At 55.6% G+C, this 26,896-nt stretch overlaps 1 protein-coding gene across 3 annotated transcripts; it reads left to right on the forward strand.

Moving 5' to 3' along the window:
* Positions 1-2,825: 2,825 nt before the first annotated feature.
* On the forward strand, positions 2,826-26,801 carry TECTA (tectorin alpha). 3 transcript variants are annotated; one of them, XM_027444324.3, is made up of 23 exons: positions 2,826-3,028; positions 5,469-5,602; positions 6,556-6,843; positions 9,257-9,394; positions 9,712-9,877; positions 11,567-11,979; positions 12,264-12,834; positions 13,395-13,987; positions 15,115-15,688; positions 16,638-17,248; positions 17,568-18,129; positions 19,464-19,663; positions 20,346-20,729; positions 21,351-21,637; positions 21,719-21,999; positions 22,107-22,217; positions 22,319-22,521; positions 22,900-23,063; positions 23,177-23,425; positions 24,021-24,183; positions 24,469-24,556; positions 24,775-24,891; positions 25,160-26,801. In XM_027444324.3, the coding sequence occupies exons 1-23, from the start codon at positions 2,965-2,967 to the stop codon at positions 25,258-25,260; spliced, it is 6,462 nt and encodes a 2,153-aa protein (XP_027300125.2). In that variant the 5' UTR covers positions 2,826-2,964; the 3' UTR covers positions 25,261-26,801. The 3 variants fall into 3 exon arrangements, 2 of the variants coding, with proteins under 2 accessions (XP_027300125.2, XP_027300124.2); XM_027444323.3 differs by lacking the exon at positions 2,826-3,028 and having other exon boundaries at positions 4,430-5,602; XR_003492472.3 differs by lacking the exons at positions 2,826-3,028; positions 22,900-23,063; positions 23,177-23,425; ... (2 more) ...; positions 24,775-24,891; positions 25,160-26,801 and having other exon boundaries at positions 4,424-5,602; positions 22,110-22,217; positions 22,319-22,341.
* Positions 26,802-26,896: the final 95 nt, after the last annotated feature.

A 26,896-nucleotide genomic window follows, 5' to 3' on the forward strand; every position in this document is an offset into this window, starting at 1 on the left:
AGTCTTCCCCAAAGAGGCGGTGAAACCTAATCAAACTTCATCAGTGTAGACTTGCCCAGGACAAACAGCACCAGAAGATTAAACTGAAAAAGGAGCAGAGGGAAACCTGCCGGCACTGGGTTTTCTCTGTCTTACAAACCAGGATTAGAGTCACTGGGTTTTCCTTTGCTTTTAACTTAAAATGTGGATGGGAGGGAAGGGAAGAGCCAGGGTGCACAGAGCGGCAGGCTGGAAGTAATCCAGGGAATATCAGAGCCCTAAAGGCACTACTGGTCTAGAAAAGAAATAATAGTAATAGTAATAATAATAATAATAATAATAATAATAATAAAATGAAAGCTTCCTGCTGGCAAGGCCATGTTTGGAGGATAAAGGGCCACATTTGGGGGGATGAAGAGGAAGTGAAGTCTGGGATTTGCTGTGGCAGTGGTGCTGGAGGGAGGATTTGGCTAAGCTGGCCTTTCCAAGGAAGGGGTGAGCTACCTGTTTTTTTCCATTGAGTTTCAAAGCTTGGGGACGTGGAAATGTGCCTGGGCTTTGTCGTTTTGTTTTTTTTTTTTGTGTGTGTGTGAACCAAATTAAATCGCCGGAGATCTTCTCGCAGGCTCCAGCTCAGGCTGCTCTGCTCCCCGCAGCACAGCTGGAGGCTCGCAGCCCGCACGGAGCTGGCAGGTGTGTGACAGGTCCTCAGCTCAGCCGTGCCTCGGTTTTGTCCCTTGAGATAGATGCGGATCAAGCAAAACCCAAGTCCTGCGGAGATGTGCAGCCGCTGGAGGTGGAGGGAAGGGGAGACGGAGCAAGAACATCCCTGGCTGCTGCGGGCGCTTGCCCACGAGCCGTGCAGCCCAGAGGCAGGGAAAAGCCCCATGAAAATTGTAGTTTTTATGGGGGAACCAGGGCTAAGGCTCGCAGCAGTGCCCCACTGAAACATCCCCTTTGGCTCAAATAAAACCCAAGTCGGTCCCTGCCGAGCAGGCGGCAGTGGGAGCAGCCACGACACCCTCTCATCCTCTCCAGCACCCTTGGGGAGCACCTACGGACGCACTGGGAGGCTTTTCCTCTCCCACCTGTAAAAGCAGACGTGTGTTGTGCTTGAGAAACCGGAGCAAGACTTTGGTGGAAAAGTAAGAGCATTGAAGCTTTGGGGGCACTGCCTGTGAATGGTGCTCTAAGCCTCGCACTGTTAATGCTAATCCTGTAACACTATATAGAGGGCTTTTTTTTTTTTCCTTCACTTACACAAAGGAGGAAGGGGCTCAATTCTTTGAGTTTTTTTTTTTCTCTCTCTTTTTTTTTTCTTTTTCCTTTAGCAAAAGGCAATGCTGAGCAGAGCGGCCGCAAGCCCAGCTCCGGCTAGCTGACATTTCCACCTGCACCCACCCGAGGGGTGAGCATTTGGGGAAGAAAGCGGCTCCTCTCCCTCTCCAGGCCAGAATCTGATCTCCAGATTAGCCCGCCGGTTATCAATAGAGGCACCGCTTGTGATTTGCAACTCTACACTCCTCCAGCCCCGAACCAGCATTGACGAAAAGGGACTTTTCAATTGCCAGAGCAAGGGGACCGAGACGTCGCTCCACTCATCGGCAATAATTGGCCAAAGAGCAGCGGCATGCGTTCTGCGTTGACCTAAGCCTTCTCCCTGTTCTACCAAGACCGGTCTAATATTTCAGACCTCCTTGCTCCTCTCGCCTACGAAGCAGGTGGGTAATTTTTTTCCATACCTAAAAAAAATTAAATAAATAAATAGTATTTTTGTATAGGGCACGTTAAGTGATATCTTTATGTGGCACCCGAGCGGTGCTGGGCTTGCTTTTGTTCTCGGGCTGCTCTAGTCCCTGCTAGTCCTGCCTGCTCTTTGCTAACAAACCCACAGCAACTGGGATTTGCCACCTCTAACATCCTGTTGCTTGCTTTCTGCCTTCCGAAGTAGGGAATATGGTGAAGCTTTTCCTTGGGGGAATGAGTTTTTCTAGGAGCTAGGTCATGGGCGGCAGATTGTGGCCGTGAGCGGTGCCCTGAGCAGTGGGGCAGGGAGAAACTCCCCTCGCCCGGGGCTTTGGGCTTCCCAAAGCCATGTCCCCTGCTGTATCCCTGGGCTTTATGTGTGAATAATCAGAACTAGCCACATCTGTTGCTCCCTGTTGGTTATAGGAATAAATCCCACGGGTGAGCTGCAGAGATGCTGTGTTTCGTGGCCATCGTGGCCATGAAATTGCAGCTTATGGGCCATAGGAAGGGAGGCTGATCCTGCCTGGTGTAGGCAGGCTGCACACGAGGTTTAGGGGTAGTTTGAAGCCGCTCATCTTCTCCTGCACGCACATGCTGGGAGCAGTCGATACCTTCCTGCGAGCCGTGCCCGAGCCGTGCCTACGTGCAGCGAGCGAAAGCGACGGGCGAAGAAATCAAAGCAGGTGTTTTAGCGATACCTTCGATTGGATTAATAATGACGAACAAATTGCATTAGGCACGGAAGGAATTAAAGCTGGCACAGGGCTTCGCTTCCCGTTTCCCAGCCTCGTATCTGCTCCTGTCTCGCTCATTGATTCCTGTACAGCAAGAGGTGCCCAGCTGTGTAAATGTTTGTGCATCCTTCATTGCAGCCCGAGGTGTTGGGGATCGCTGTGCCAGCAGCCACCCTGGGGGGCTGGTGGGGCCGTGGCCCAGGGCTCCCCCCTGGGGGGCAGGAATTGCTTCCGAACCATGGGGACACACCGGGCTCTTGGCAACTTCCCGACACCTCCTGAAATTAGCAGCTCTTCCATGTGGTTATGGGCTTGTCGTGACATACCCGAAGGGCGATCTCCCATTAGCACCAGGGAGGTCTCCTTATGGCCCTTAACGAAGGAGGCATCTCGGGTCTGCCTGGGGGCAAGAGACCCGCAGCTCTGCACCACCCGGCGCCTGGTTGGGGATGGGATTTCCCAGGGGAGTGATGCGTGTCCTCCTTTCTTTCTGCCCTTTAGGATGAACAAACGATCGTTTCTCGGGACCTGGGTGGCCCTGCTGGTGATGACCGTGCGGCACCAAGGTGAGTACCGCTCCCCGGCTGAGAGGGGAAAGCTTCGGAGCAGTGCCGTGCCCTGGGACCACGAAATACGGTGATTTTCACCCTGAAAATTCCCCTTCCCTTGGTTGGAGCAAGTGCAAGGGTGGATTTAGCATTTCCCCGGGGCAGAGGGCTGGCGGGTTTTAAGGGTGAGGGACACCCGGGGAGATCTGTGCGCCCCTGTGGGTGAGCACCGGCACCGGATCTGCAGCAGGGACAGAGCGCGTGGCGGAGATGGATCTCCCGCCTGTGCAAATGGCCCTCGCCTCGTTGAGAGCAATGAAGCACGGGGAATTTAGGCTAAATGAGGAGCTGGCGTGCTGCTCTGAATACGAAGTCAGCAGCAAAGCCGACGGGTATCCGGCCTCGCTGAGCACTTTATGTATGGGTGCGTATATCGGGGGGAGGTCTGTGTGCGCACACAGGGTGCGTTGGAGAGGTTGCAGCAGTCTTGCCAGTGCTACAGAATAAAGTATGAAGAATTTCTTACGACCAGCCAATGCCACCTAAGGAATCAATCAGTGAGCAGCAGCAAAATGTCAGGGTTTGCTCATAGCCAGGTTTTCCCTTGGGTGCCTGCTGGGGACGAGCGGGAGCAGAGGTGCCCATAGCCTGGTGGGGTCTCAGGGGCATCTGCAGCAGCTCCTGCCCAGTTCTCACAGCTTTGTGTGAGGAGGAGGTTTGGAAAATCAGGCTGGAAGAATCTTGGTGACCTGCCTGGGGTCGGGTAGGAGCCCTGAGCTGTGGTCTGATAGGGTGGTGAAAAGCGCAGGAGCAGCTCCCCAGTCTCATGGGGTGATTAATTTTGGTTACGTGCTAATTTAAAGAAGGGCAAGCTGAGTTGCTACGGACTGGAAAAGCCACGTTAGGTTGGTATTGTGGCAGATTTGCACCCTGTGGCCAGTGCTGGGCGTGGGGCTGACCCCAGGACCTCCAGGATGGAAACAGGGAGCCTGGAAATACTGAAGACGTTCCCCAAACTGGCGGCTGAGGTGCCGTGGGGCTGAGCTTGTCGGGCACGAGCCGGGGCTCTGCGTCCTCAGGCGGAAAATGAGGCCGCCTGGTTCAGCCATGAGAAACGCCACCCAGGCAAAAATCATTATCGGCGGGGCCCAGCGGTGCTCGGCGAGGCGCCGTGCCGCATGCAAAGCGCCGCGGTGCTGCTGAGGGAGCCAGCCCTGGGAAGTTTGTGCTGAGCTCCCTGTTTAGAGAAGAAGTCAAATCTGCGTCTGGGAGCTCTGCCTCGGCTGTAATAACCCGTCAGTTGTGTAGCAGCTGTGAAATGACTGGCTTTACAGGCTGCCAGCGAGGAGTTTTTGGATATATCTGTGAAACCAGGCTCGCGGACGCTGTCAAACGTCGCCTCCCTTTATGTCTGGCAGGGCACTTGGGTTGTGTGTGTGTTTTTTTTTTAGGATGCAGCCAGGTCAGAAAAGGTTTCCCCTTGTTTCCATCCCCCTTAAGGCTGGGTTGGAGACACGAAGAGGGGTCAGCCGGTGATGCTGGCTGGGCAGCCTTGAGGAGGATGCTTGAAGAGAGCATCCCGGCCCCATCCAGCAAGCTGCCTGCAGCTGGAGGCCTCCAAGGGGCACAGGTTGGGACCTAGGAAATAAAAGCATGTCCCGAATCGAGGTAAACAGAGCCGTGATTGTTCGGAGCCCGGTGGCTCCCAACAGCTGTGATCGAATATCACGAGGGCTGTGCGCTGCTCTTCTACATCAAAGAGGGGAGGAGGGGGAGGAAAGGGCACAAAGTCCCCGTTTGCTGGGTGAGGAGCCACGCTGGTAGGCAGCTGACAAAAACAGGGGATGAGATGATGGCAGAGACCTGGCAGGGGCTGCAGCGGAGAAGGACACGTGCCCTGGGGACAGAAGTGTCTGCTTGTGACGAGAGCTGATTGGAAAATGGATTTTAGTCTGGTAGAAAGCAGCAGGCTTGTGCTGCCACACATCAAAAGCATCTCCTAAAATGTTTCCAGGAGAGGCAGTTACGCTCACCAGCAGAGCCTTTTAGCAGGAAACCTGCCCGTGCCAAGAAGGGCACTGCCCCTGGTGCTCCAGCCCTGCTTTGGGGGCTTTGGGGGCACGGGCAGGAGGAGCGTGGCCATGGGGTTGCCTGGGTCTCAGTTGGTCTCTCTGAGCACGGCATGAAGCAGCACCTCCGGCACATCTTGGGGGCAGCAGGGCTGTTGTGGGTGCTGTAGCGATGTGAAGCTGAAGCACAGGCTTGGGCACAGTCATGCAGAAAGCAAAACGTGCTGCTGGGAGCTGTAAGCGTGGCTGGCTTGGCCCCAAAGGACCCTTGGGCGATGCTCTCTCTCCTGCCCCTGCCATCGGGGGCAGGAAAAGCCACGGTCCCCACCGTGCCCTCTCCAAAAAGTCAGGACTTAGCCGTAAGGACTCCCTCCTCTCTCTCCTCGCAGATCACGCCATGGCGAGCCTGTATCCCTTCTGGCACAACGACACGAGGACACCCAAAGTCGATGATGGAAGCTCTCCCGAGATCAAGCTCTCCATCCCGTTCATCTTTTTTGGAGCCCCGTACAGAAGCGTTTATGTAAGCGGAGCAGCAGACCTTCCTTTTATTCTTTTCCTAGCCATTAGCTGCTGCATTTTAAACGCGCTCTCGCTGTCGTCAGGAATGGGAAGATTTATTAGCACCCACCTGACAAGTTCTTAGATTTCATGAACTGATAGGTTTTATGATTAAGAAAGTCAAAGGTATAGTTAATGGGCTAATGTTCAAGGGGAAGGAATATAAAAGGCAATAAATTGTCTTTGTAGGTGATTAAATGGTACAGCAAAGCTCAGGGCTTGACACAAGGAACATTATTCCTGTTACATGACAAGAAACAAGAACACGCAGAGACCCACAAGGAAAAAAGAGGCGGTGGTTTGGCCGCACGTGGAGGTGCCCACGACAAGGGCAGGCTGCTGCTGTTTGCAAGCGATGGAGCAGCAAGATCCTGGCAGAGGGAAAAGGGGCTCCTGCAGGCGGTGCTCGGGGATGGTGAAGCTGGGCAGTTTTTGTAGGTTTTGCAGGGTTTTGTCCTGCCTGGGGCTTCCTGCATGCAGCCATTGTGACTGTGCTGGCCTCCACCAGTAGGGTGTATGTGCCTCGATCATAGAATCACAGAATCAGAGTCATGAAGGTTGGAAAAGCCCTCCAAGATCATCTGGTCCAACCTTTCCCTACTGCCAATGTCACCACTGACCCTGTCCCTAAGCACCGCATCCAGCCTTTCCTTTAACACCCCCAGGGATGGGGACTCCACCACCTCCCTCAGCAACCTGTCCCAATGCCTGACTGCTCTTTCTGAGAAGAAATATCTCCTAATTTCCAACCTGAGCCTCTCTTGGTACAATTTAAGACCATTCCCTCTTGTCCAGGACTTCTCATGGGCTGCCGTTCCCATCAACCATCCCCCTCCGAAACGCTCACCCCACGTTTTCTGATGCCCCAGCAGCTTGCTGCTAGGGCTTTCTCCAATCCCCCCGTCCTCTTTATAGGTCAACAACAACGGCGTGATCTCCTTCAACGCCCTGGTCAGCCAGTTCACCCCGGAGGCCTTCCCCCTGACAGACGGCCGGGCCTTCGTCGCGCCCTTTTGGGCAGACGTGCACAACGGCATCCGCGGGGAGATCTACTACAGGGAGAGCACGGACCCCGAGCTGCTGAGGAGAGCCTCCAAAGACATCCGCAAGCACTTCAAGGACATGTCCTCTTTCTCTGCCACCTGGGTCTTCATCGTCACCTGGGAGGAGGTCACTTTCTACGGAGGGAGCAGCACGACGCCGGTAGGAGCACTCGGCCGTGTGCCTCGATGGGTAGTGTTAGATGGTTGTGCATCCATCTGTGTACAAATATACACCGGGGTGTAAGGCTGGGTAGGGCGCTTTGTTCTCCTGTAGCTGGGCACCAGGGTCCTGTCCTTCTGTCTACGAGCCCTGCTCGGTGCTCGCAGAGCTCCAGGGACAGCATCGGCTGGCAGGCAGCGTGCCAAGACATGGCTCTGACGCCGCTGAGGATCATTCAGCCTCAATCATCTTGTGGCTGTGCAGATGCCAGCCTCCCTCCGTGCCTTGAGCACAGTGGTAATGCAGAGATATTTTTGTGGACGGGCACCTCGGACTAAAAGCCTTCATGCAGGAGCCCAGGTTCTGCTCCAAATGGTGGTGGCTCTTCTTGTGGCACAGCGCTAATTCCAGGGGGCAGCAAGGGCATCGGGTGTAAGGGAGGGGACAGCTGCTCTGAAAACCTGTGCTTGAAACAGAAAGGGGAAACTCAGAGGGGCTGCTGGCTGCTCTGTGCTGACAGCTGACCCCTCCAGACTGACCAGAGCCACACGTGGATTTTGGCTGTGGGCTCTATTTCCATAAGGGTGCGAGTCCCATCGTTGAGGATAGCGATGGTGCTGAGATGGTTTTGCAGACATGAAAGGCTTGCAAATTGCTGCAAGCAGCTGGCACAGGGAGATCTGTGCCACTGGCAGGACCTCACAGGAGGCTGGGGTGCAGGCAGCAAGTAAGATCTGTTTCCCAGACTGTTGTTTGGGAAAGTAATTTTTAGTATTTGTGTGCATTCTGCGAGTGCCAGAAGTTTGCCGTTTCTGTCTCGAGGAGTTGGCTCTGCTAAACAATTCAGCTCTTTTCCATTTGTTAGAGAGGCTCAAAATTTAATGCATATTTGTTGCCAGTCCTGGCAGCACTTGCAGAAAAAAAAATACATATATATATATTTGCAGACAGCAAGCAATATAGAGGTTCGTGTATTGCCCGAGGAATTACATTTGCAACACAATGCAATTTATTTTGTTATAGAGCAGTCTTCCCACTCAGTAGCGGCCAAGGCTCGGGGTTGGCACGTGGAATAGCACAATGCAACTTAAGCAGGAAATTCATCGCAGTGCAGAATCGCTGCAGAAAACAATTTTGCGAATGTGGCCTTGGGGATGCTGCAGTTGCAGTCTCTCGGTGACTCCGGAGCAAATGGGTTTGGTTTACAAGAGCTTTATTTATTTATTATTTTATTTTTCATAGGGTTAGGGTGCTCAATGCGTTTCTGTCCACAAGTGGCAGACTGGGAAGTTTCTGTGGTTCGTGAACGTATTCCTAATGAGGAATATTGGAGATCTGCAACCTCCTGGGGCCATCAGAGCAGGGTCTGCCCCTCTTGGTGCCACAGCAGAGGCAGAGTATGCTCCGGCTTGGAGTAACGTGCTGTCTCTGCTGGAAAGCAATCACAGACCTCCAGGCAGGGTGAGGAGGTGATGGGAGACAGAAAACTGCTTTGTCTCACTGTGCTGGGGACATTCTGGGCGTGCTGTGGTCTGCAGTGAGAGTCCCAAGGGCTGCCCACAGCCCTGGTAGCAGCGCAAAGAAAGACATTTTCTGGACATCAGGTCCAGAGGGAGACCTCTGTAGGAGGTGCAGTGCATGCTTTGTCCTCTGCTGTGATTTGGAATGGATCCAACATGTTTCCATCACCCCTGGAATGATGATCCATCACCCCTAGTATTTTGTGATTCTCTGATCTTACCATGGGTGAATCCTGCCTCTGGATTTACATGGATAGGGGACACCTGCAGGTATCCCCTCCGTGCAACTGCAAAATGAAGAGCTCGGTTTTATGCTGCCCTTGTTGGCCATGCTCTTCCTGTACAGGGCTTGCAGTTTTTTGTATTTATTGGAGTGTTTGGGGCTGGAAATGCAGAGTCATTTCAACCAAAGGAAGGGCCCGATCAGCAGATTTAGCAGGTAGAAATGGGATGTGGCAGCCAGGCAAAACACAATCCACACGGCTGCCTTGGCTGTAACGCACCGGTAGCGTTGTGGAATATGGATGCAGCAGGGAACTGGGTAAGAAAACACGTCAAGGAAGAAAGCTAAGGCAGGGTAATGGAAGATAACAGGTCACAACAGCCCGAGCCCTGCTGAGGGCTTGTTTTCCACAAGCTCATTCTCTTGCTGCCATCTATTGGCATTGAACTGGATTGGAGACAGCACTGCTGCCTTCCCAGATGGAAGGGCTGGTGGGGATGGGGGCAGCTGGCATCACAGCATCAAGAGGAAGCATTTTCGGGTCCCATTCTGCTCCTGATCCCAGTCCCTGCCGTGCTCCTGCAGCTCTCCCAGGCTAGGGATGAGCGTGGCAGAAGGGCATCAGGAGAAAAGCCACCTCACCTTGTGACTCCGTTGATGTTTTCCCCAGGTGAACACTTTTCAAGCTGTGCTGATCACCGACGGGGTGTCGTCCTTTGCCATATTTAACTACCAGGAAATCAGCTGGACCACGGGGACGGCCAGCGGAGGGGATCCCCTGACCGGGCTCGGCGGGGTGATGGCCCAGGTGAGGCTCTGGGTCCCATGTCCTCAGCTCTCCCCAGCTCTTTGATAGTTGCCCACAGCTTCCCTGATGTAATTTTTTTGCATAGATTTAAACCTACATAAAAATGTAAACATAGATCTGTACCGCTTGTAGTGCCTGCGGAGATTTTCACTCACATCCAAACTACCTGAAAACTGAGATTCCTGAAAAAAAAAACGCTTTGAGATGAAAGACAGCATACTCAGGATTTATTGCGAGCAGAGAGGGGCAGAAATGCAGCGTTGTTTTCCTGCGAGGAGGATGGATGTGTGATGGATTTTTTTCTCTCCCTGTGTTAGGCTGGCTTCAACGGTGGAAACGTCACCAACTTCTTCAGCATCCCAGGCTCCAGAACCCCAGACATAGTCAATATAGAGGAAACGACCAACGTTAATGTGCCTGGGCGCTGGGCTTTCAAAATAGATGGCAGAGAAATAGACCCGGCCAACGGCTGCAGCCTGAGAGGTAAGAGAGAAATAGCAATGCCTTTTTACAAGTTTTGGGGTGCAGAATGGCAAAAGGTCATGGGGACAGAGAGGTTTGTCATTTGTCTCTGCGTGGGCATGTCTTGTCCAACTCTGGTGCATCCCTATGTGCTGACTCTTGGACGGCTGGAGAATGAGCTCACAATGCACGTTTTTGGCCAATTCTCAGTGTGGATGAGACCTGACTTGGAAGCTCTGAGAAAAACGAGAGGGGCCCATAAAGCTTTGGGAGGCTTCAACCACCAGTGAACAAAGCTGTCGCCAGTGCTTGCTTGGTTTCACTCCCGTGGTTTCGTCAGCAAGGCGTTGCTAAAAGCCTCCGTTTCTGCTGCCTGGACGCACACAGTCCAGGGCTGATGGGGCTCGAGGGGTTCTCAGGAACCAAACAACACCTGGAGGTTGTCTCGATTAATTGCTGCAGTGCTGATGGAGATGTGAGAAGTACCTCAATAATTTTCTTAGACAGGGTTTTCCATGAGACTATTTTATTCGTGAGAAAGACCTGGGGACGGCTGTGCCCTCTTGTCCCTGGGATGGGGAAGCTGATGGAGTGGTCCCATTTCCCTTGTTTCTGTGGGGTTTTTTTTTGGGGCGTGATAAATTCCATGCTCCTGCACCAACTGCAGTGTCTGTGCATGCGTCACTGGTGGCATGGAGATGGAAAGGGATTAAATGAGACATCGTGGGGTCTGTGCTACGGAGAGACCACTGCATTTGACAAACAAAGCTGTCAGGAGCACCCGCTGTACTCCTGGAGTCTGTAACGAGGGAGTTGTCACTTTCTGCTGGATGCTGGAGATGTCACAGCTCTGGGCTGCCCTGCTTCCTTATGGCCTGGTTTAGGATTGTTCCAAAGACGACCTGGATGACCCAAAGGCTCTTGCAGCCCCAGAATGGTTTTGGGTTCACCGATCCTAAAATTCCAGTTTGCTGCAATCGCACGCAGCAGGATGGTTGGTGCAGGAGCCATTGCGAGCAGATCTCACTTAAGGAGATGTTCGTCACAGGGAACTGTAAAACAGCATTTTTTTGTAGCAGGCGGGGAAGAGAACAAAAAGTTTAGGAGAGGTAAAGCAGAGGCAGCGTGCGCGGTGCAATCCGCGTGAAGGAGAGGTGTGAAAGACAGCCATATGGAGGGGAGGAAGCTCACACGGGTGTCTGCCACCCTTACTCTGCCATCTCCTGTCTGCTGGCTGGGGGATCGCTCATCGGATCCCACGTGTGGGGTGGAAGTTACTTACCAGCAGCTCCTTGGTCTCCTAACACTATGAGCTTTTTTGGACTGGGACTAAATTGCTTCTGGTAACAGCAGAAGGACTCAAACCCAGGAGAAATAGCCCACCAGTCAGCCAACCCACATGGTGCTCACACCGACTGCTGCACTTTGGTGTGGGAAGGTCTCAAAAAGGATGCAGGGCGCACTGCAAGCTCAGCTGTGATAGCATTGCTTTGCCAGCAGCGTGCAGAAAGCGGCTGAGAAGCCCGGCAGCACATCTCTTTGTGGGCATACGACCTGCAGACCTCTCTGTAGGACCCGTAGCCTTGTCTGAGGAATTCATGTTTTGATGTAACCATGCCTCCAACTGTGGGTGAGGTTCCTCCGTTAAGAAAAGTGAAAAGTGATGCAGCACGTTGTGTTTTTTTTTCTTTTTCTTTCATGCAATTTTAGGACAGTTTCTCCGTCAAGGGGAAATCTTCTGGGACAACTCAAACTGCACCACCAAGTGCCGCTGCCTGGACTTCAACAATGAGATCTTCTGCCAGGAGGTGGCTTGTGGCCCCTTTGAAGAGTGCGAACCAAAGATCAAGTTCTTCCAGTGCGTGCCGGTGGAGAGCAGCACCTGCGTGGTGTTCGGAGATCCGCACTACCACACCTTCGACGGCTTCCTCTTTCACTTCCAGGGTTCCTGCTCCTACCTCCTCGCCAGGCAGTGCTGGCCAGGCTCCCAGCTGCCCTACTTCAACGTGGAGGCCAAGAACGAGAACCGAGGCGGCTCCTCCGTCTCCTGGCTGAGGGACATTTTTGTGGAGGTCTACTCACACAAGATCGTCCTCCCCAAGGGCAGCTTTGGGAAAGCAAAGGTAAGAGCCTCATTGAATGGGGTGAACTTGGTGGGTTGGGTCCTCCAAGGTGATGGTGGGACTGTGCTGGCAGCCCCAAGACCCTGGGATGGTGCTTCGTGGCTCTGTGTGTCCCTTGGGGTGGAAAGCACTGGTGGCAAAGCCATGGGTCAACAGAGGCCTGAAACTTACTGATGGCTGGCTGACCTTCTGCACCCATCTGTAGACACAGGGTTGTACTGCTCCCATCTGAAACCTCTTGCTATTTCCTGCAATGTCTCAGTCATGCGGTTGTGTTCCTGCAGGTGGATGACTTGGTGGTGTCCTTACCCATCTCCCTGGAGCTGGGAGCAATAAAAGTCTACCAAAGTGGCTTGTCCACAGCTCTGGAGACCGATTTTGGCTTACTAGTGACTTACGATGGGCAACACTATGCCTCCGTCTCCGTTCCTGGCACGTACATCAACGGCACGTGCGGTCTCTGTGGGAATTACAACAAAGACCCCGAGGACGACATCCTGCGCTCGGACGGGAGGTTGGCCGTGTCTGTGCCAGAGCTGGGCGAGAGCTGGCAAGTACCTCACCCCGAGAGAAAGTGCTTACCCGGCTGCGTGGAGAACTGCAGCATCTGTGACGCCACCACCGAGTCCTTGTATTTCTCCCCCGAATATTGTGGCTTCATCAACAAGAGCGGCGGGCCGCTGTGGGAGTGTGGTGCCGTGGTGGACCCCACCGCCTTCGTCCACAGCTGCGTCTACGACCTGTGCAGTGCACGGGATAACGGCACCGGGCTGTGCCAAGCCGTGCAGGCGTACGCCGCGGTGTGCCAAGCCCTGGGCATCCCGGTGGGAGAGTGGCGCACCCAGGCGGGATGCGGTAAGTGTCGGGGTGCTTGTGGGTGCCTACCTTCATACCTAGGAGATAATTTTGATGGGAGGAAATCTCAGCAGGAGATAATCCCGATGGGAAATAATCTCAATGGGAGATAATCTAGATGGGAGGAACGATGAGGAGGGAGTTGCTCAAGGCAGAGTGGGTCTGGCAGAAGCCAATCGATCCCAACCCTATGTGGTGTGAGAGTCTGGTGATAGCAAAAGGGTAGAAAAGGTCAGGCAGAAGTTGGCTGCTGTGATGTTGGAGGCTGGACTGGAGTGCAGGCTGGCTGGCAGCACACTGCTCAGCCCACCCACATTTTTTGGCATTTAATTGCTGCAGGAGGCTTGACCGTGCTGGGACTATTTTGGAGAAGCTTTTGCTTGCGTTAAGGGAATAGGGAAGGCACAGGAGAGAAATGGCAAGGCCAAGTCTACTGGAAAGTGATGTCCCTGGGTCATTTCACACTGCCACTGCCGTGGGTCAGTAGGAACGAGGTCTGTGGCCCCAAACCACATAGTAACGTGCTCCTCCTGTTGTTTGTGTCCCCTCTGCCCCCACAGCAGAGGCCGTGCGGTGCCCGGAGCACAGCCACTACTCGGTGTGTGCCAGCAGCTGCCCTGCCTCCTGCTCGGACCTGACGGCCCCGCTGTCCTGCACCTCCCCGTGTGCTGAGGGCTGTGAGTGCGACGAGGGCCACGTCCTCAGCGCCGACCGCTGCATCCCCGTGCAAAATTGTGGTTGCGACGTGGACGGCCGGTACTACGCCGTCGGGGAGTCTTTTTGGGCCACAGTGGACTGCACGGTGGAATGCCAGTGCGAGGATGGTGGGGAGGCCAAGTGCTTCAACATCACCTGCCCCGAAGGAGAGGTCTGCACTATAGAGAACGGCTACCGGGGCTGCTACCCCAAGCGGGAGAGCCTGTGCCTGGTGGGGCAGAACCAGGTGCTGCAGACGTTTGACGGCGTCGCCTTCCCCTATCCGCTGGAGCACTCCTACACGCTGCTCAAAACCTGTGCGGAGAGGCCGGACTTCATCGAGGTGGACATCAGCCAAAAGAAGCCAGGATACATTCCCAATGGGCTGCGTGTTGTGCGGATCCAGGTGGTTGGCCAAGAGGTGAAGGTCGGAGGAACCAGCCTGTCGGAGGTCAAGGTAAAGGTGCCACCGAGGGTTGGGGTGGGAGGCAGTGGCTCATGCCGTGCCACGATGTCCCCTTGGGGATGCTGTGGGTTCATGGCCTTGGACTGCTCCTCCATGTCGGGACCATCACAAGTGCCAAAGTCCATCCACTCCCTCCAAAGTGAGAGGCAGAAGGACGGGGATCGTGTCCTCTCATGGTCCTTGCCCCATAGACTTTCCATCCGTGTCCCTGGGTGGGTAGAGGCAGAAGGCAGCAGGTACTCACTGAGATGCTGTTCTCATGGCACAGCCCATGCAAACCACATCAAAGAGCTAACAAGGCTGGGGGCAAGCAGACAATAAAATTAGCACCCATATGTTGCAAGCTCTTGGATTTTGATTAACAGCACGGTTGCCAGCAGAGCTGGTGGCTATAATGTTGTTACGGTCAGCAAAATGGCTGTGGAAAAGAAGGAATATCCCTGCTCAAAGGTCTCTGTGCCTTTTGCATCCCAACCTTACTTGTTGGAACTCCATATTGCAGCTGAGGTTTTGCTCTTTGTTGTGCTGAGCCAGGAAGGCCACGGGAGAGCAGGTGGGATGCTGTTGGGCACTGTTAAATGGAGCAATGGGTGACATTTCCAGCCAAGCCTCACTTGCCAAGCACTTACTAGCCAAGCATTTATCAGCAGTGGGTGATGGTGCAGGATGAAGAAAGGGCTCGGTTGGGTCAGGCAAATCTGAGCTCTAGGTTTCATTGGGAGTGGACAGGGCAGCCACTGTCCAACTCCCCCAGAAGGAGCAGTTTGGTAGGGGAGGAAAGCAATACTGTGGTGTCCACACCACTGGATTTGATATAGTGGTTATATAGGATATAACCCCTGTTATTCCCATTGTTCACTAAGTCGAACCTGGAGGCTTTCCTAAAGTTGCTATTTTCTTCTCCAATTTGTTCTTTACTGAAAACACATCCTCTGTGGGGCAAAATGCAAAAGGGGACAGCTACATCCTCCCACTTGAAGGAGGGTCCTGGCCTTCAAGTACTGAGCCTGGGTCAGGAAGCATTTAGTATTCTCATCACGGTGCAGCCAGCAGATGGGAATGTTGTGCAAAGTCACATCATCCTTACTGACACATTGTGATCCGCTTATTACTTGCAGGTGAATGGTTACGACGTGGAACTGCCATATTTCCACCCTTCTGGGCGCCTGGAGATCTACCGTAACGACAACGGCACCGTGACGGAGGCAGAGGGACTGCTGAGCATCGGCTACTACAACTCGGGGCTCCTGGAGATCCGCCTCTCCACCGCCTACTTCAACTGTACCGGGGGCTTGTGTGGCTTCTTCAACGGCAACAGCAGCGACGAGTTCTGCCTGCCCAAGGGCAAGTGCACGGACAACCTGGAGCTCTTCCTGGAGAGCTGGACCACGTTCGACGAGATCTGCAACGGGGAGTGCGGGGACCTCCTCAAGGCGTGCAACAACGACTCGGAGCTGCTCAAGTCCTACAGGAGCCGCTCCAACTGCGGCATCATCAACGACCCCACCAACAGCTCCTTCCTGGAGTGTCACAGCGTGGTCAATGTCTCGGCATACTACAGGACGTGTCTCTTCCGCCTGTGCCAGAGCGGAGGCAACCAGTCGGAGCTGTGCGACGCCGTGGCGCGCTACGCTGGTGCCTGCAAGAACGCCGAGGTGGATGTGGGCCAGTGGAGGAGCCACAGCTTTTGCCGTGAGTCTGGGAAAAAATTTAATTATCTGGGGCATTTTTAAGTATCCTCAACACCTTGGGAAGGTCTGTTTCTCAGGAGTTTGTGGGTGTAAAGAAGTAGACTGCATTTTTTTATTTTTTTTTATTGGGCCACCAGAAATTACAGCCTCTCTTCCCCCTGTTGTGCACCTTGTGCATACCCCTCGGTGGTGTTCCCCCATAGAGTAGATGGAAAACCCTCAACAGCAGACCAACTGGTGGAAGAGAGGCTTGGACCTGGCTGGTTTTCAGGAGCTCCACAGCACCCCAGCACTTAGGGCAGCATGAGAAGTCTGAAATCAGGTGACCGGTGTGTGTTAGAACCACAAGGTCTTTTGAACCCAAAGATGAGGACCTGCCACCCTGTGGACCGATGGCAGTTTCTAAGCAGTCCCTTTGCCTGCAGAGACAGATTTCCCAATTAAGCAATTTCATGGTGGCATTTCAGGAGATGCGAGGAGCTTTACGACGTGGTGTAGGAGCATTCCAGAGCCGCAGATGGCGGCTGACAGTACTGTAAGCCATCACCGGAGGATAATTCGAATAAGGCGTGTTTTTAGCTGTCACTATAAACTTGCCGTTGATGGGAAAACATTCATAATTCAGCAGCGAATGTGAAAAATCCCCAGCATGGCAGCACACAGTCGGTGGGATGCCTCCACTCTGGAGGTTTTAGAGAGGCATCTATTTGGGAAGGCGGCACGTCCTCTGGGTTAGCAGGAGGAGGTTTTGCTTGGCACATCTCCAATGTGAGGAGGGTGATGGCAGTGAGGAAAAGGGGTCACAAAGGGGATGGGAAGACCAGGTGTTTGGGAGGGTGCTGGGACAGCTTCCCCTCTTGCTTTTTTTTTTTAATTTTATTGCAAATGGGTCACAGCTCACCCCGTGTCCACATTTCTCTCTACTCACACACTCTGTCCAACACCCCCAGCCCTCGCATGCCCTGAAAACAGCCACTTTGAGGAGTGCATGAGCTGCGTGGAGACCTGCGAGACGCTGGCCACGGGCCCCGTCTGCACGGACACCTGCACAGAGGGCTGCCAGTGTGACGAGGGCTTCGCCCTCCGCGGCTCCCGCTGCGTTCCCCGCGGCGAGTGCGGCTGCAACTTCGAGGGCCGTCAGCTGGCCACCAACCAGACCTTCTGGATGGACATCTCCTGCCACTTCCTCTGCTACTGCAACGGCTCGGACAACAGCGTGTACTGCGAGAACGTCTCCTGCAAGGACGACGAGTATTGCCTGGAGGAGAACGGCCTCTACTACTGCCATGTCCGCACGGACGCCTCCTGCATCGTCTCCGGCTACGGGCACTACCTGACATTTGACGGCTACTCTTTTGACTTCCAGAGCAGCTGTGCCCTGGTCCTGTGCACCACCATCTCCCGGCCACGGGCCGAGAGGTCGGACACTTTCCCCACGTTCACCGTCACGGCCAAGAATGAGGACCGGGACACCTCCCTGGCCCTGTGGGTGAAGCAAGTGGAAGTGGAGGTCTTCAACTACAACATCGTCATCCACCGCGCCTACAAATACACCGTGATGGTGAGCGGGGGCCATGAGGGGCAAGGAGTGGTGGTGGGTGCAGCATCTACGAGGGGTTATTTCTTCCTTCCACCCTCCTAGGTGGTTCCCTGTGCACTGTTCGTTGTGTATCAGTAGATTTTCCAGGTTCAGAAAGGGCAAATCTTGGAGTATTTGTCCCTAGACCACCACGTGGCACAGCTTTTGGAGAGGGCTTCCTTTTTGGCTGCCACGTTTTGGAGGCTGGCTCTAGGCTGGTTGCTTCAGCAGCACCTCGGTGTCCTGCTGCAGAAGGTTTGAGCATCCCAGCTCACCAACCACCTCCTTTCCTTCCCCGCAGATCAACAACGAGCGGCTCTACCTGCCCCTGAAGCTGGGCCAGGGCAAAGTGAACATCTTCGCCTTCGGCTTCCACATCGTGGTCGAGACCGACTTTGGGCTGAAGGTGGTGTACGACTGGAAGACCTTCCTCTCCGTCACCATCCCACGCAGCTTCCAGAACCTGACCTACGGCCTCTGTGGCCGCTACAACGGCAACCCCGAGGATGACCTGGTGGCCGCGGGTGGCATGCCAGCGTTTGGTGTCACCGACTTCGTCCAGAGCTGGGCAAAGCGGGACACCTTCTGCCGGGTGGGCTGCGGTGACCGCTGCCCTGCTTGCGGGAAGGTGGAAGGTTTCTGGAAGCCCCAGCAGCTCTGCAGCCTCATCCCCAGCCAAAGCGGTGTCTTTGCCAAGTGCCACAGCAAGATCAGCCCCAGCTTCTTCTACAAGAACTGCCTCTTCGACACGTGTGTCGATGGGGGGGCCATGCAAACGGCCTGTGGCTGGCTGCAGAATTATGCCAGCACGTGCCAAACGCAGGGCATCGCCGTCACCGGCTGGAGGAACTTCACCTCGTGCTGTAAGTGCCACCCTGCTAAGTGCCATGGGACCAGGAAAGGGCAGGCTGATGCCCAGCTTCCATCCCCATCCATCCCCATCCCCGCCAGCATCAAGGGAGGAGTTCAGGAGGAAGCTTTCTGCCACATGTGCAGTGCTGATGCTTGTTTTTTGTGTTGGTGGGGCTGAAGGTCAGCAATTGAGCAGTTTTCCCTTAAAGCAGCCCATACGGGCACAGCGGAGGGTTGCCATCCCCACCTTATTAGCCATCTCTGAGTCCTCAGTGTGATCACTAGCATACAGAAGAGATAAATCGTGAGCCCTAGGTCTGCACAGGCATCTCAATGTCACACTTGTCATTGTGTCAGAGGTGATCTGGAACACCTTGGGGCCACAGCAGGATGGGCACATCCTCGCCCCATGGACACCCGCCTGTCCCATGCAGCAGAGCCATGGGAACTGAGAGCCTGTTCCCCTGGCACTTGGGGCATCAGCACCTGGGGTTCCCTTGTTTCCACCCTGCAGTCCTAAAGCAGCAAGCGTCCATCCAGTCCTCGCCAGGGTTGGATCTGTCCCCATGTGCTCCGTCCTCTGGGTGTAGTTTTGAACCGTGTGTGGCACAGCAGGAGCACGGATAGAGAAAGGTGAAGCCTCAGGTTCAGGAGGCATCATCCATCCTGCTGTTGTTCCCCAGGAATTTTATTAGTGAGACTCACAGCCAGGAGTACATGTTTGCTCTAATGAAGCCGCTCGCTGTAGTCAATAAGATTACAGCACAACGTCCAATTAAGCTCCCGAGGATGGGCTCCGTGAGTCTCCCTGGCAGCCGCTCTATCTGGCAAATCAGCTGGGAAGTAATTGTCACCGCTAACAAGACTGAAAATTAAATTTATGTTGTTCTTCCTCCTAACGAACAACCTCCTGGCTCCAGAGGCTCCCTCAGGGCAGGGTCCATGAGCTGTCACCCTGTGTGTCCTGCCCAAAAGCACCCCAGTGAACTGGTGGCATCTTTGGGTGCACAGCAGCCCCTAGGCTTTGAGGTCTGATGGATAAGGATCAAAGGCCATCTGGTAGCAGCACATCCCCTGGCATGTGTACCCAGGCAGAGGGCATGGGAGCTCCATATGCGGGCTGGGGACCCCCAAGAGCTCTTTGGGCACCGCTGTCCTCCAGCCCCAGGGTCAGCAGGAGCCAGTGCCAGAGGGTTTGTGCGCTGTGCGCATGGCCAAGGCATGTAGTTTGTGCGCTCCCCGTGAGATGCTGGCTGGCAGCCGGTGATGTAAGGAGCTTGTAGGAGAAGTCAGTTTTCTCCAAGGAGCTAATCTGCATCCCTCGTGTTCTCCCTGCACGTCACAGCCGTCAGCTGTCCCCCCAACAGCCACTACGAGAGCTGCGTGTCCCTGTGCCAGCCGCGCTGCGCCGCCATCCGGCTCAAGAGCGACTGCAGCCACTACTGCGTGGAGGGCTGCCAGTGCGACCCTGGCTACGTCCTGAACGGCAAGAGCTGCATCCTGCCCCAGAACTGTGGCTGTTACTCTGATGGAAAATACTATGAGGTACATTGGGAACATCCTTCTTGCCGTGCTGCCTCCCAGCCCCTGCATGACATCCCTTGAGGTGTCGCGATGTGCCTGGTCACTGTGGTGTGCGGGGCAGGTGTTTAGAGGAGACCAGCAGGGATCACACAAGCAGCATGTGCTGACATCTCCAGCTCAGTGTGAATCAATACAAGCTGAAAAAAAAAGGGCAGGAGGTGCCAGGGGGCACAGGGAGACAGAGAAGAGGGATGTCATCCCTGGCATGCCACTTATCCTTCTGTCCTGGTGGCATTGCTCACATTTTGTGTTCCTTCTTTTTTTTTTTTTTGGTGTTATGGTGAAACTGCTCTGCACAGAGTGTCTTTGCCAAGCCAAGCACACATCTGTGTGCTTTTACCCCATTATTGTCCTATGGGGTGCTTGGTGGACTGGATTTTGGCAGGCAGGGCACAAGAAAGGGACAAGGAGGTATTTACAGTGCTGGGCACAAAGCAGATGAGGTCACCATGGCAGTGGAAACGTGCAGTGTCCTCCTGCTTGCAGGTAGCAGGGATTTTAGCAGCAGTGCACAAGCATTCAGTGTGTCATCACCAGATTTCCTGCTCTGTGTGGCAGAGGAAAATAAAACCGGGCTGAGCATCCACGGAGGGTCAGGCAGGGGTCCCTGTCCCTCCCCAGGCGTGACCCGTTTGTCTTTCAGCCCAAGCAGCTCTTCTGGAACGGGGACTGCACGCGGCGGTGCCGCTGCTTCCGACGGAACCTGATCCAGTGCGACCCGCGGCACTGCAAATCGGACGAGGAGTGCGCCTCGCGCAACGGCGTCCGCGGCTGCTTCAGCACCCGCAGCTCCTTCTGCCTGGCAGCGGGCGGCGGCGTCTTCCGCACCTTCGACGGCGCCTTCCTCCGCTTCCCCGCCAACTGCGCCTTCGTGCTCTCCACCATCTGCCAGAAGCTGCCCGACTTCTCCTTCCAGCTCATCATCAACTTCGACAAGTGGTCCTCGCCCAACCTCACCGTCATCTCCCCCGTGTACTTCTACATCAACGAGGAGCAGATCCTCATCAATGATAGGAACACCGTCAAGGTGAGGTCTTGATGAGGTTTGGGCCACGGGGGACCAGCTCCTGAGCGAAGGGGCCAGCCACCCATGCCCATCGATGAAGAAGGGCAGTGTACCAGTCCCCATGTGTGACCGAAAGGCCACGCAGGTCACTGGTAGCAGTGGTACCAGCAGCTCCTTGCAAGGGATGTGACTGCTGTCCATAGGACTTGACAAAGTGATGCCAGCCGGGAGGAGAGGGATGACAGGAGGCAAAGTTTGTCCCTGTATTTCCGTCCTCCTGCATGTGGGGAGGTGCAGCTGTTGTTTAATTGCTGGGGGACGCAGGCCTGGTCTTTTAGGGTAGGAGAACTCTGTACGTGGCTGTCTCGGTGGGAGAGGAGCCCCAGCTAGAGCCTCTGCACGCTTGTAGGGCTTACCCACTTCAGCCTTATGCAAGCATCTAAGAGTAACAGGGGTTGAGTGAGATCTGTTGGGAGAAGGACAAGGTGAAGGAGAAGGCCCAACGGCTCAAGCAGAGGCATCATGTTTTCCTGTTTGGGGTACTGGGAAGCATTTGCAGAGATGTCTGTGGGTGGCCAACGCTCCTGTCCAGCAGCAGAGGGGACAGGAGGGACGTCAGCCTGATGTCCTCTCCCACACCAGGTGAACGGCAGCCACGTGAGCATCCCCTTCGTCACGGGGCTTTCCACCAAGATCTACAGCCAGGAAGGCTTCCTGGTCATCGACTCCGGCCCCGACATCCAGATCCGCTACAACGGCTTCAACGTCATCAAGATCACCATCGGCGAGCGGCTGCAGAACAAGGTGTGCGGCCTCTGCGGCAACTTCAACGGCGACCCGGCGGACGACTACGCCACGCTGCGGGGCAAACCCGTGGTCAGCAGCGTGCTGCTGGCGCAGAGCTGGAAGACCAACGGCATGCAGAAGAGGTGAGGCATCCCCACCGGGCACGGGAGGGAGCGGGACCAAGCACATCGCGAGTTCCCCCGCGACGTGTCCGGTGCCCGCAGCTGCAACGAGCTGCAGTACTCCCAGTACGCCGCGTCCTGCGACAACGTCCGCATCCAGAAGCTGCAGAGCGACAGCTACTGCCTGAAGCTGACCGACATGAAAGGCTTCTTCCAGCCCTGCTACGGCCTCCTGGACCCGCTGCCCTTCTACGAGTCCTGCTTTCTGGACGGCTGCTACAACCACAAGAAGGTGCAGCTGTGCGGCTCGCTGGCCGCCTACGGCGAGGCGTGCCGCACCTTCGGCATCCTGGGCACCGAGTGGATCGAGAAGGAGAATTGCTGTAAGAGAGACGGGGTCCTCTGGGATCCCACAGGGGCATCCCATATGGCGCCCATCCTGTGGCCTGAGGATAAAGGTCCCGCTCGCGGCGCTTCTCGTGCTGTTTAGCAGGAGTGGTGGAAGACCCCTGCGCGGGCGCCGACTGCCCCAACCGGAGCTGCGAGCTGGATGACGGCGGGGAGCTGTGCGGCTGCGTCGAGCCCCCACCCTACGGGAACAGTGAGCACGTCTGCACCGGCAGGGGGAGAAGGGATGGCTGGGGTAGGGTCTAGGTGTGCCGTGTCCTTTCTGGTGGTCCCGTAACCGTTCTTCTGCCCTAGACACCCACGACATCATCGACGCGGAGGTGACCTGCAAAGCCGCCCAGATGGAGGTGTCCATCTCCAAGTGCAAACTCTTCCAGCTGGGCTTCGAGCGTGAGGGCGTGCGAGTCAACGACCGCCACTGCCCCGGCATCGAGGGCGAGGACTTCATCTCCTTCCAGATCAACAACACCAAGGGCAACTGCGGCAACCTGGTGCAGGTGGGATGGGGCAAGGAGCCAGGGTGACTTCTCTCAGAGTTTTGGGTCTGAGATTTCATTGTCCAGCTGATTTGTGTCCTAGCCTGGAGGATTAGGAGGAAGAAGAGGAGTTGTTGGGAGGCTCAGGAACCTGTGAGGTCCCTGAGGTCTTTGGGGTCAGGGAGGAAGGGGTGGTCTGAGCCGGTGACACTGGAATTGCTGGGTATGGATGCTCCCTAGGGGAAGGTACTGCAGTGGTACACAAACCTTTGGGGCCAGAGGTGGTATTTTGTAGAGATGGAAAGCCCCCGTGGTCACACCGCGATGCTGAGGCACCCATCAGGAGCAGGAGGTCAGAGACGATCAGTCTCGAGGGGTACCGTTTGCTCCCTCCCACAGTCTAACAGCACGCACATCGTGTACAAGAACACGGTGTGGATCGAAAGCGCCAACAACACGGGCAACATCATCACCAGGGACCGGACCATCAACGTGGAGTTCTCCTGTGCCTACGAGCTGGACATCAAGATCTCCCTGGACTCGGTCGTGCGGCCGATGCTAAGGTCAGAGCAGGGGGAGTGATGCCACTCCTCCTGGGTGTGCACGTGCAGCAAGGTGATGAGGTGCGAGTAATCCTTTCGGTAGGTCCAAGCCTGTTCTGGTTTCTTGTCGTTAGCGTGATTAACCTGACCGTGCCGACGCAGGAAGGGAGCTTCACGACCAAGATGGCCCTGTACAAGAACTCCTCCTACAAGCACCCGTACCGGCAGGGGGAAGTGGTGCTGACCACGCGGGACGTGCTCTACGTGGGGGTCTTCGTGGTCGGGGCCGACTCCAACCACCTGATCCTGATGCTGAACAAGTGCTACGCGACCCCCTCGCGGGACAGCAACGACAAGCTGCGCTACTTCATCATCGAGGGAGGGTAAGGGAACTGGAAGGGTAAGAGAAAACGTGTAGGTTGTGATAAAGGCAGCGTAAAAGGTAAAGCCCAAGCTGTGCTGAATCAGAACAAAATCAGCAGTTCGTTCACAACATCCCTTCAGCGGGCAAACGTTCAGTCGTTTCCAGGAAAGCCGGGCTCCATCGTGTGCAATGGCTATTTGGGAAAACAAATGCTGCAAGGAGAACGTCCTCCCCTCCTTGTCCATCTCTCCCCCAGCATTTATTGCTCAGCACGGTGCCACATGGGACGGGATAGCCCTTTGGCCAGTTGGGGTCACTGTCCTGTCCAGCCAGGGCCAAAATATCAGCCCAGGCTTGGTTATAAATGGAAAGCATCGTGCCAGAGGAGATACTATGATGATGGTTAACTCTCTATCAGCCAAAACCCATACATATTGTAGGGATGAGTTATGCTGACAAGTGGGTCCCATGATGCGCCCATGGGTACAATGGGACCAAAGAGCACTGCTACAGCACCTGGGCAAGAGGTCTTAGGGGGTGAGGGGAGAGTAAAGTCCCTCCAGAGAGAGTCCTGATAGCAGGAGCACCATGGCAAGCATCCCTACCTTGCACAGGTGCCAAAACATGAAGGACAACACCATCGGCATAGAGGAGAACGGGGTGTCCCTGACCTGTCGCTTCCATGTCACCGTCTTCAAGTTCATTGGGGACTACGACGAAGTCCACCTGCACTGCGCCGTCTCGCTCTGCGACTCAGAGAAATACTCCTGCAAGATAGTAAGTGGGGCACGCACTGTGGGCTGGCTTGGAGAGGCGGGTCGGGACTTTTCTACAGCTCTAGAAGGACACCATGGGCATGGCTTATGTGTGGTTCAAGAGGTGACCAGAGATCGAGGAGAAAGCTGGGAGGACCTCTGGGTGCGGGGAGGAGAGCTCTGCCATGGGCAGGTTGTCCATAACCTGAGCTTTGGCTGCATTGGGTGTCTTTTTGGGACCTGGGTTGGTCAGAGGGGGCTCGGAAAGGGGCTGAGAGTGATGGATGTACCCCCTGTCCCTGCCCAGAACTGCCCCCAGCACCGGCGGTCAGCCAGCGCCTTCGCCCAGGAGGCCCACGAGCAGATCCTCTCGGTGGGACCCATTCGGAGGAAGCGTAAGTGCATGTGGCCAGGGGAAGGGCACAGCGTGGGGGTGTCCGCCTCCCACCGGGACCTCTGTGGCATGAGGTGATGGCAGTGTCCCAGGGGAGAGCGAAAACCCCGGTAGGACTTCTCGCTGCAGGAGGGAATGGGGGTCCGAGTGGCCAAAGCGGGGGCTGCTTGGGGTCCAGCAGCATCGTCCCCACCCGATTCCACGTGTTTTTGCCCCCAGGATCAGACTGGTGCGAGGACAACGGCGGCTGCGAGCAGATCTGCACGAGCCGAGCGGACGGGCCGCTGTGCAGCTGCGTGACGGGGACACTGCAAGGGGACGGCAAGAGCTGCAGGGGCAAGTCCTGAGGGTCTGGGGTGAGATGGGTGGGGGGGTCTGCTCTGAGACAGAGCAGCAGTGTGGGGAAGGTGGCATTTCATAGCAGGACAGGGATGAGGCTCGGGCTGTGGCTAGAGCATCAAGGTCAGTGGTGACGTGTGCTGGCGGTGGCCTCTTGGCTAAGAGGTGGAGCATCCAGAGGGTCAATTTGGCAAAATCATCTCAGGGGATGTGTGCTGTGTCTGTGCAAGTCTCCAAGCTCACAGTCTCCTTCTTGTCTTAACAGCCTCCAGCTCTTCGGGGGATGTCCGAGCCCGAGCGAGCCTTGTGGTGGTGGCACAGCTGTGGCTGTGGCTGTGCGTGGCTCCGCGGGACCTGACCTCGTAGGTGTGGCTCCGCTGCCCGGCCAAGTACTGTTCTCGCGTCAGCCTGAGTCTCTGTAGGGTAGGAGCCAGCACCCCCAGCAGCGAGCCTGCCACCGGCCTGGCAGGAGAGGGACTCGACCTGGAGAGTGGACGGATGAGCACCTGGATGGGCATCGGAGGCACCGTGATGGCAGAGCTGGATGCGTGTCAGGATGGATGTGGGACTTGGTTTTTCCTTTGCAGCTTTTCCCAGGCTCTCTTTTGTAGCACCCCATCCCCAGCACCCCTGTTAGTGGAGCAGGATGGGCTCAGACGCATGCACTTGCATGTGTCCTTGCCCTCAGAGGGGCTCCCCAGGGAGCAGGACGCATCGGTGAAGCACTCGGATCCAGCCAGAGGTAGGTGTTTTGGTGCAGGTGATGGACCAGAGGAGCACGTTTGGATCAGAGGACATCAGCACACCTCAGGAGCACGGCACCTGGTGGCTCTCCCGAGAGGGGAGCCATCAGGGTGCATGGTGGAGAGCCAAGTGTGTTCCTGGGGTTTTGGGGAACCCAGATGTACGTGGTGGCCTGTCCTGATGCGTGGGGAGAGGCCACGGGGGTGAGCCTGAGAAAAGAGGGCTGGAGCCAAGTCCTCTCGTCGTGGTCAGAGCCGTCACGGTGTCTTTTGAGGGGAGGCAGCAAGGTCGGGGGCTGCCCACCCAGGACGGCACCAGGCAGGTGGTGGGCTCGGGGGGCCGGCTGGCGCAGGGTGGGGGCTGTTTCTGTGGGGGACTTGTCTTGTGTTTGTGTTTTGTGACACGGCTGCGTGAGAATAAAAAGTGTTGTACTCCTTCGTAAGCGGTGTGGTCCTATGTGGCATAGCTGAGTGGGGACGAGGCCACGAGGGGTCTGGGGACCCCATGGGGGGAGGACTGGGCCTTTTGGGGAGAGGTGGGCAGTGTGGTCATACCACCCAGGCAGGCAAACACACAGGGAGAGGAAGAAAGCCAGGGAGAAAAGCAACGAGGGAGCAGGAGACAGAGGCGAACAGGCACGAGAGAGCAGTGGAAGGGCACCCAAAAAAGACGGGGAGGGAGAAAGCAGCACAGCAGGAGAGGGAGAAGCAGAAATAACGAGACAGATGGGCAGACACAAAGGGAAGCAGACCTCAGGAAAGAGGCAGAAAGCGAGAATGAAGAGGCAGAGAGAAGGACAGAGCCAGAAAGCTGGAAAAGAAAGCCCGCCTGCGGTGGGTGCAGCGATTCCCAAAGGCCCACACGTCCCACGCTGGGACCACGGGGCTGGTATTAGGGTCGGTCTCTGTCCGTGAGCTGGGGATAAGAGCACAGCCCTAGCAGTGCTGGTGTGCAAAGCGGGACAGAGGGAAGGCGGGTGGGCAGTTATAATGCTAAAAAACCCACCTGGGGGGGCTGGCATAGTCCTGAAACAAACCCTCCTGGGGTGCAAACGCCCCCAGCTCGGGGGCAGACCCTTCCCCTGGGCATGCCCGGGCTCCCGTGGGTCATAAAACCGCTGAGCACCAGGCGGGATGCACCAAAACAGCGCGGATTTACATAAAAAAAAAAAAAAAAAAAAAAAAAAAAAAAGGGTTTATAGAAAATCAGCTGATTCGAGCCCGAATCGAAACGGGGTAAAAACCCCACGGGGGACACA

The sequence above is a fragment of the Anas platyrhynchos genome, chromosome 25 (genome assembly GCF_047663525.1).
Source record: "Anas platyrhynchos isolate ZD024472 breed Pekin duck chromosome 25, IASCAAS_PekinDuck_T2T, whole genome shotgun sequence".
Lineage (NCBI taxonomy): Eukaryota > Metazoa > Chordata > Aves > Anseriformes > Anatidae > Anas > Anas platyrhynchos.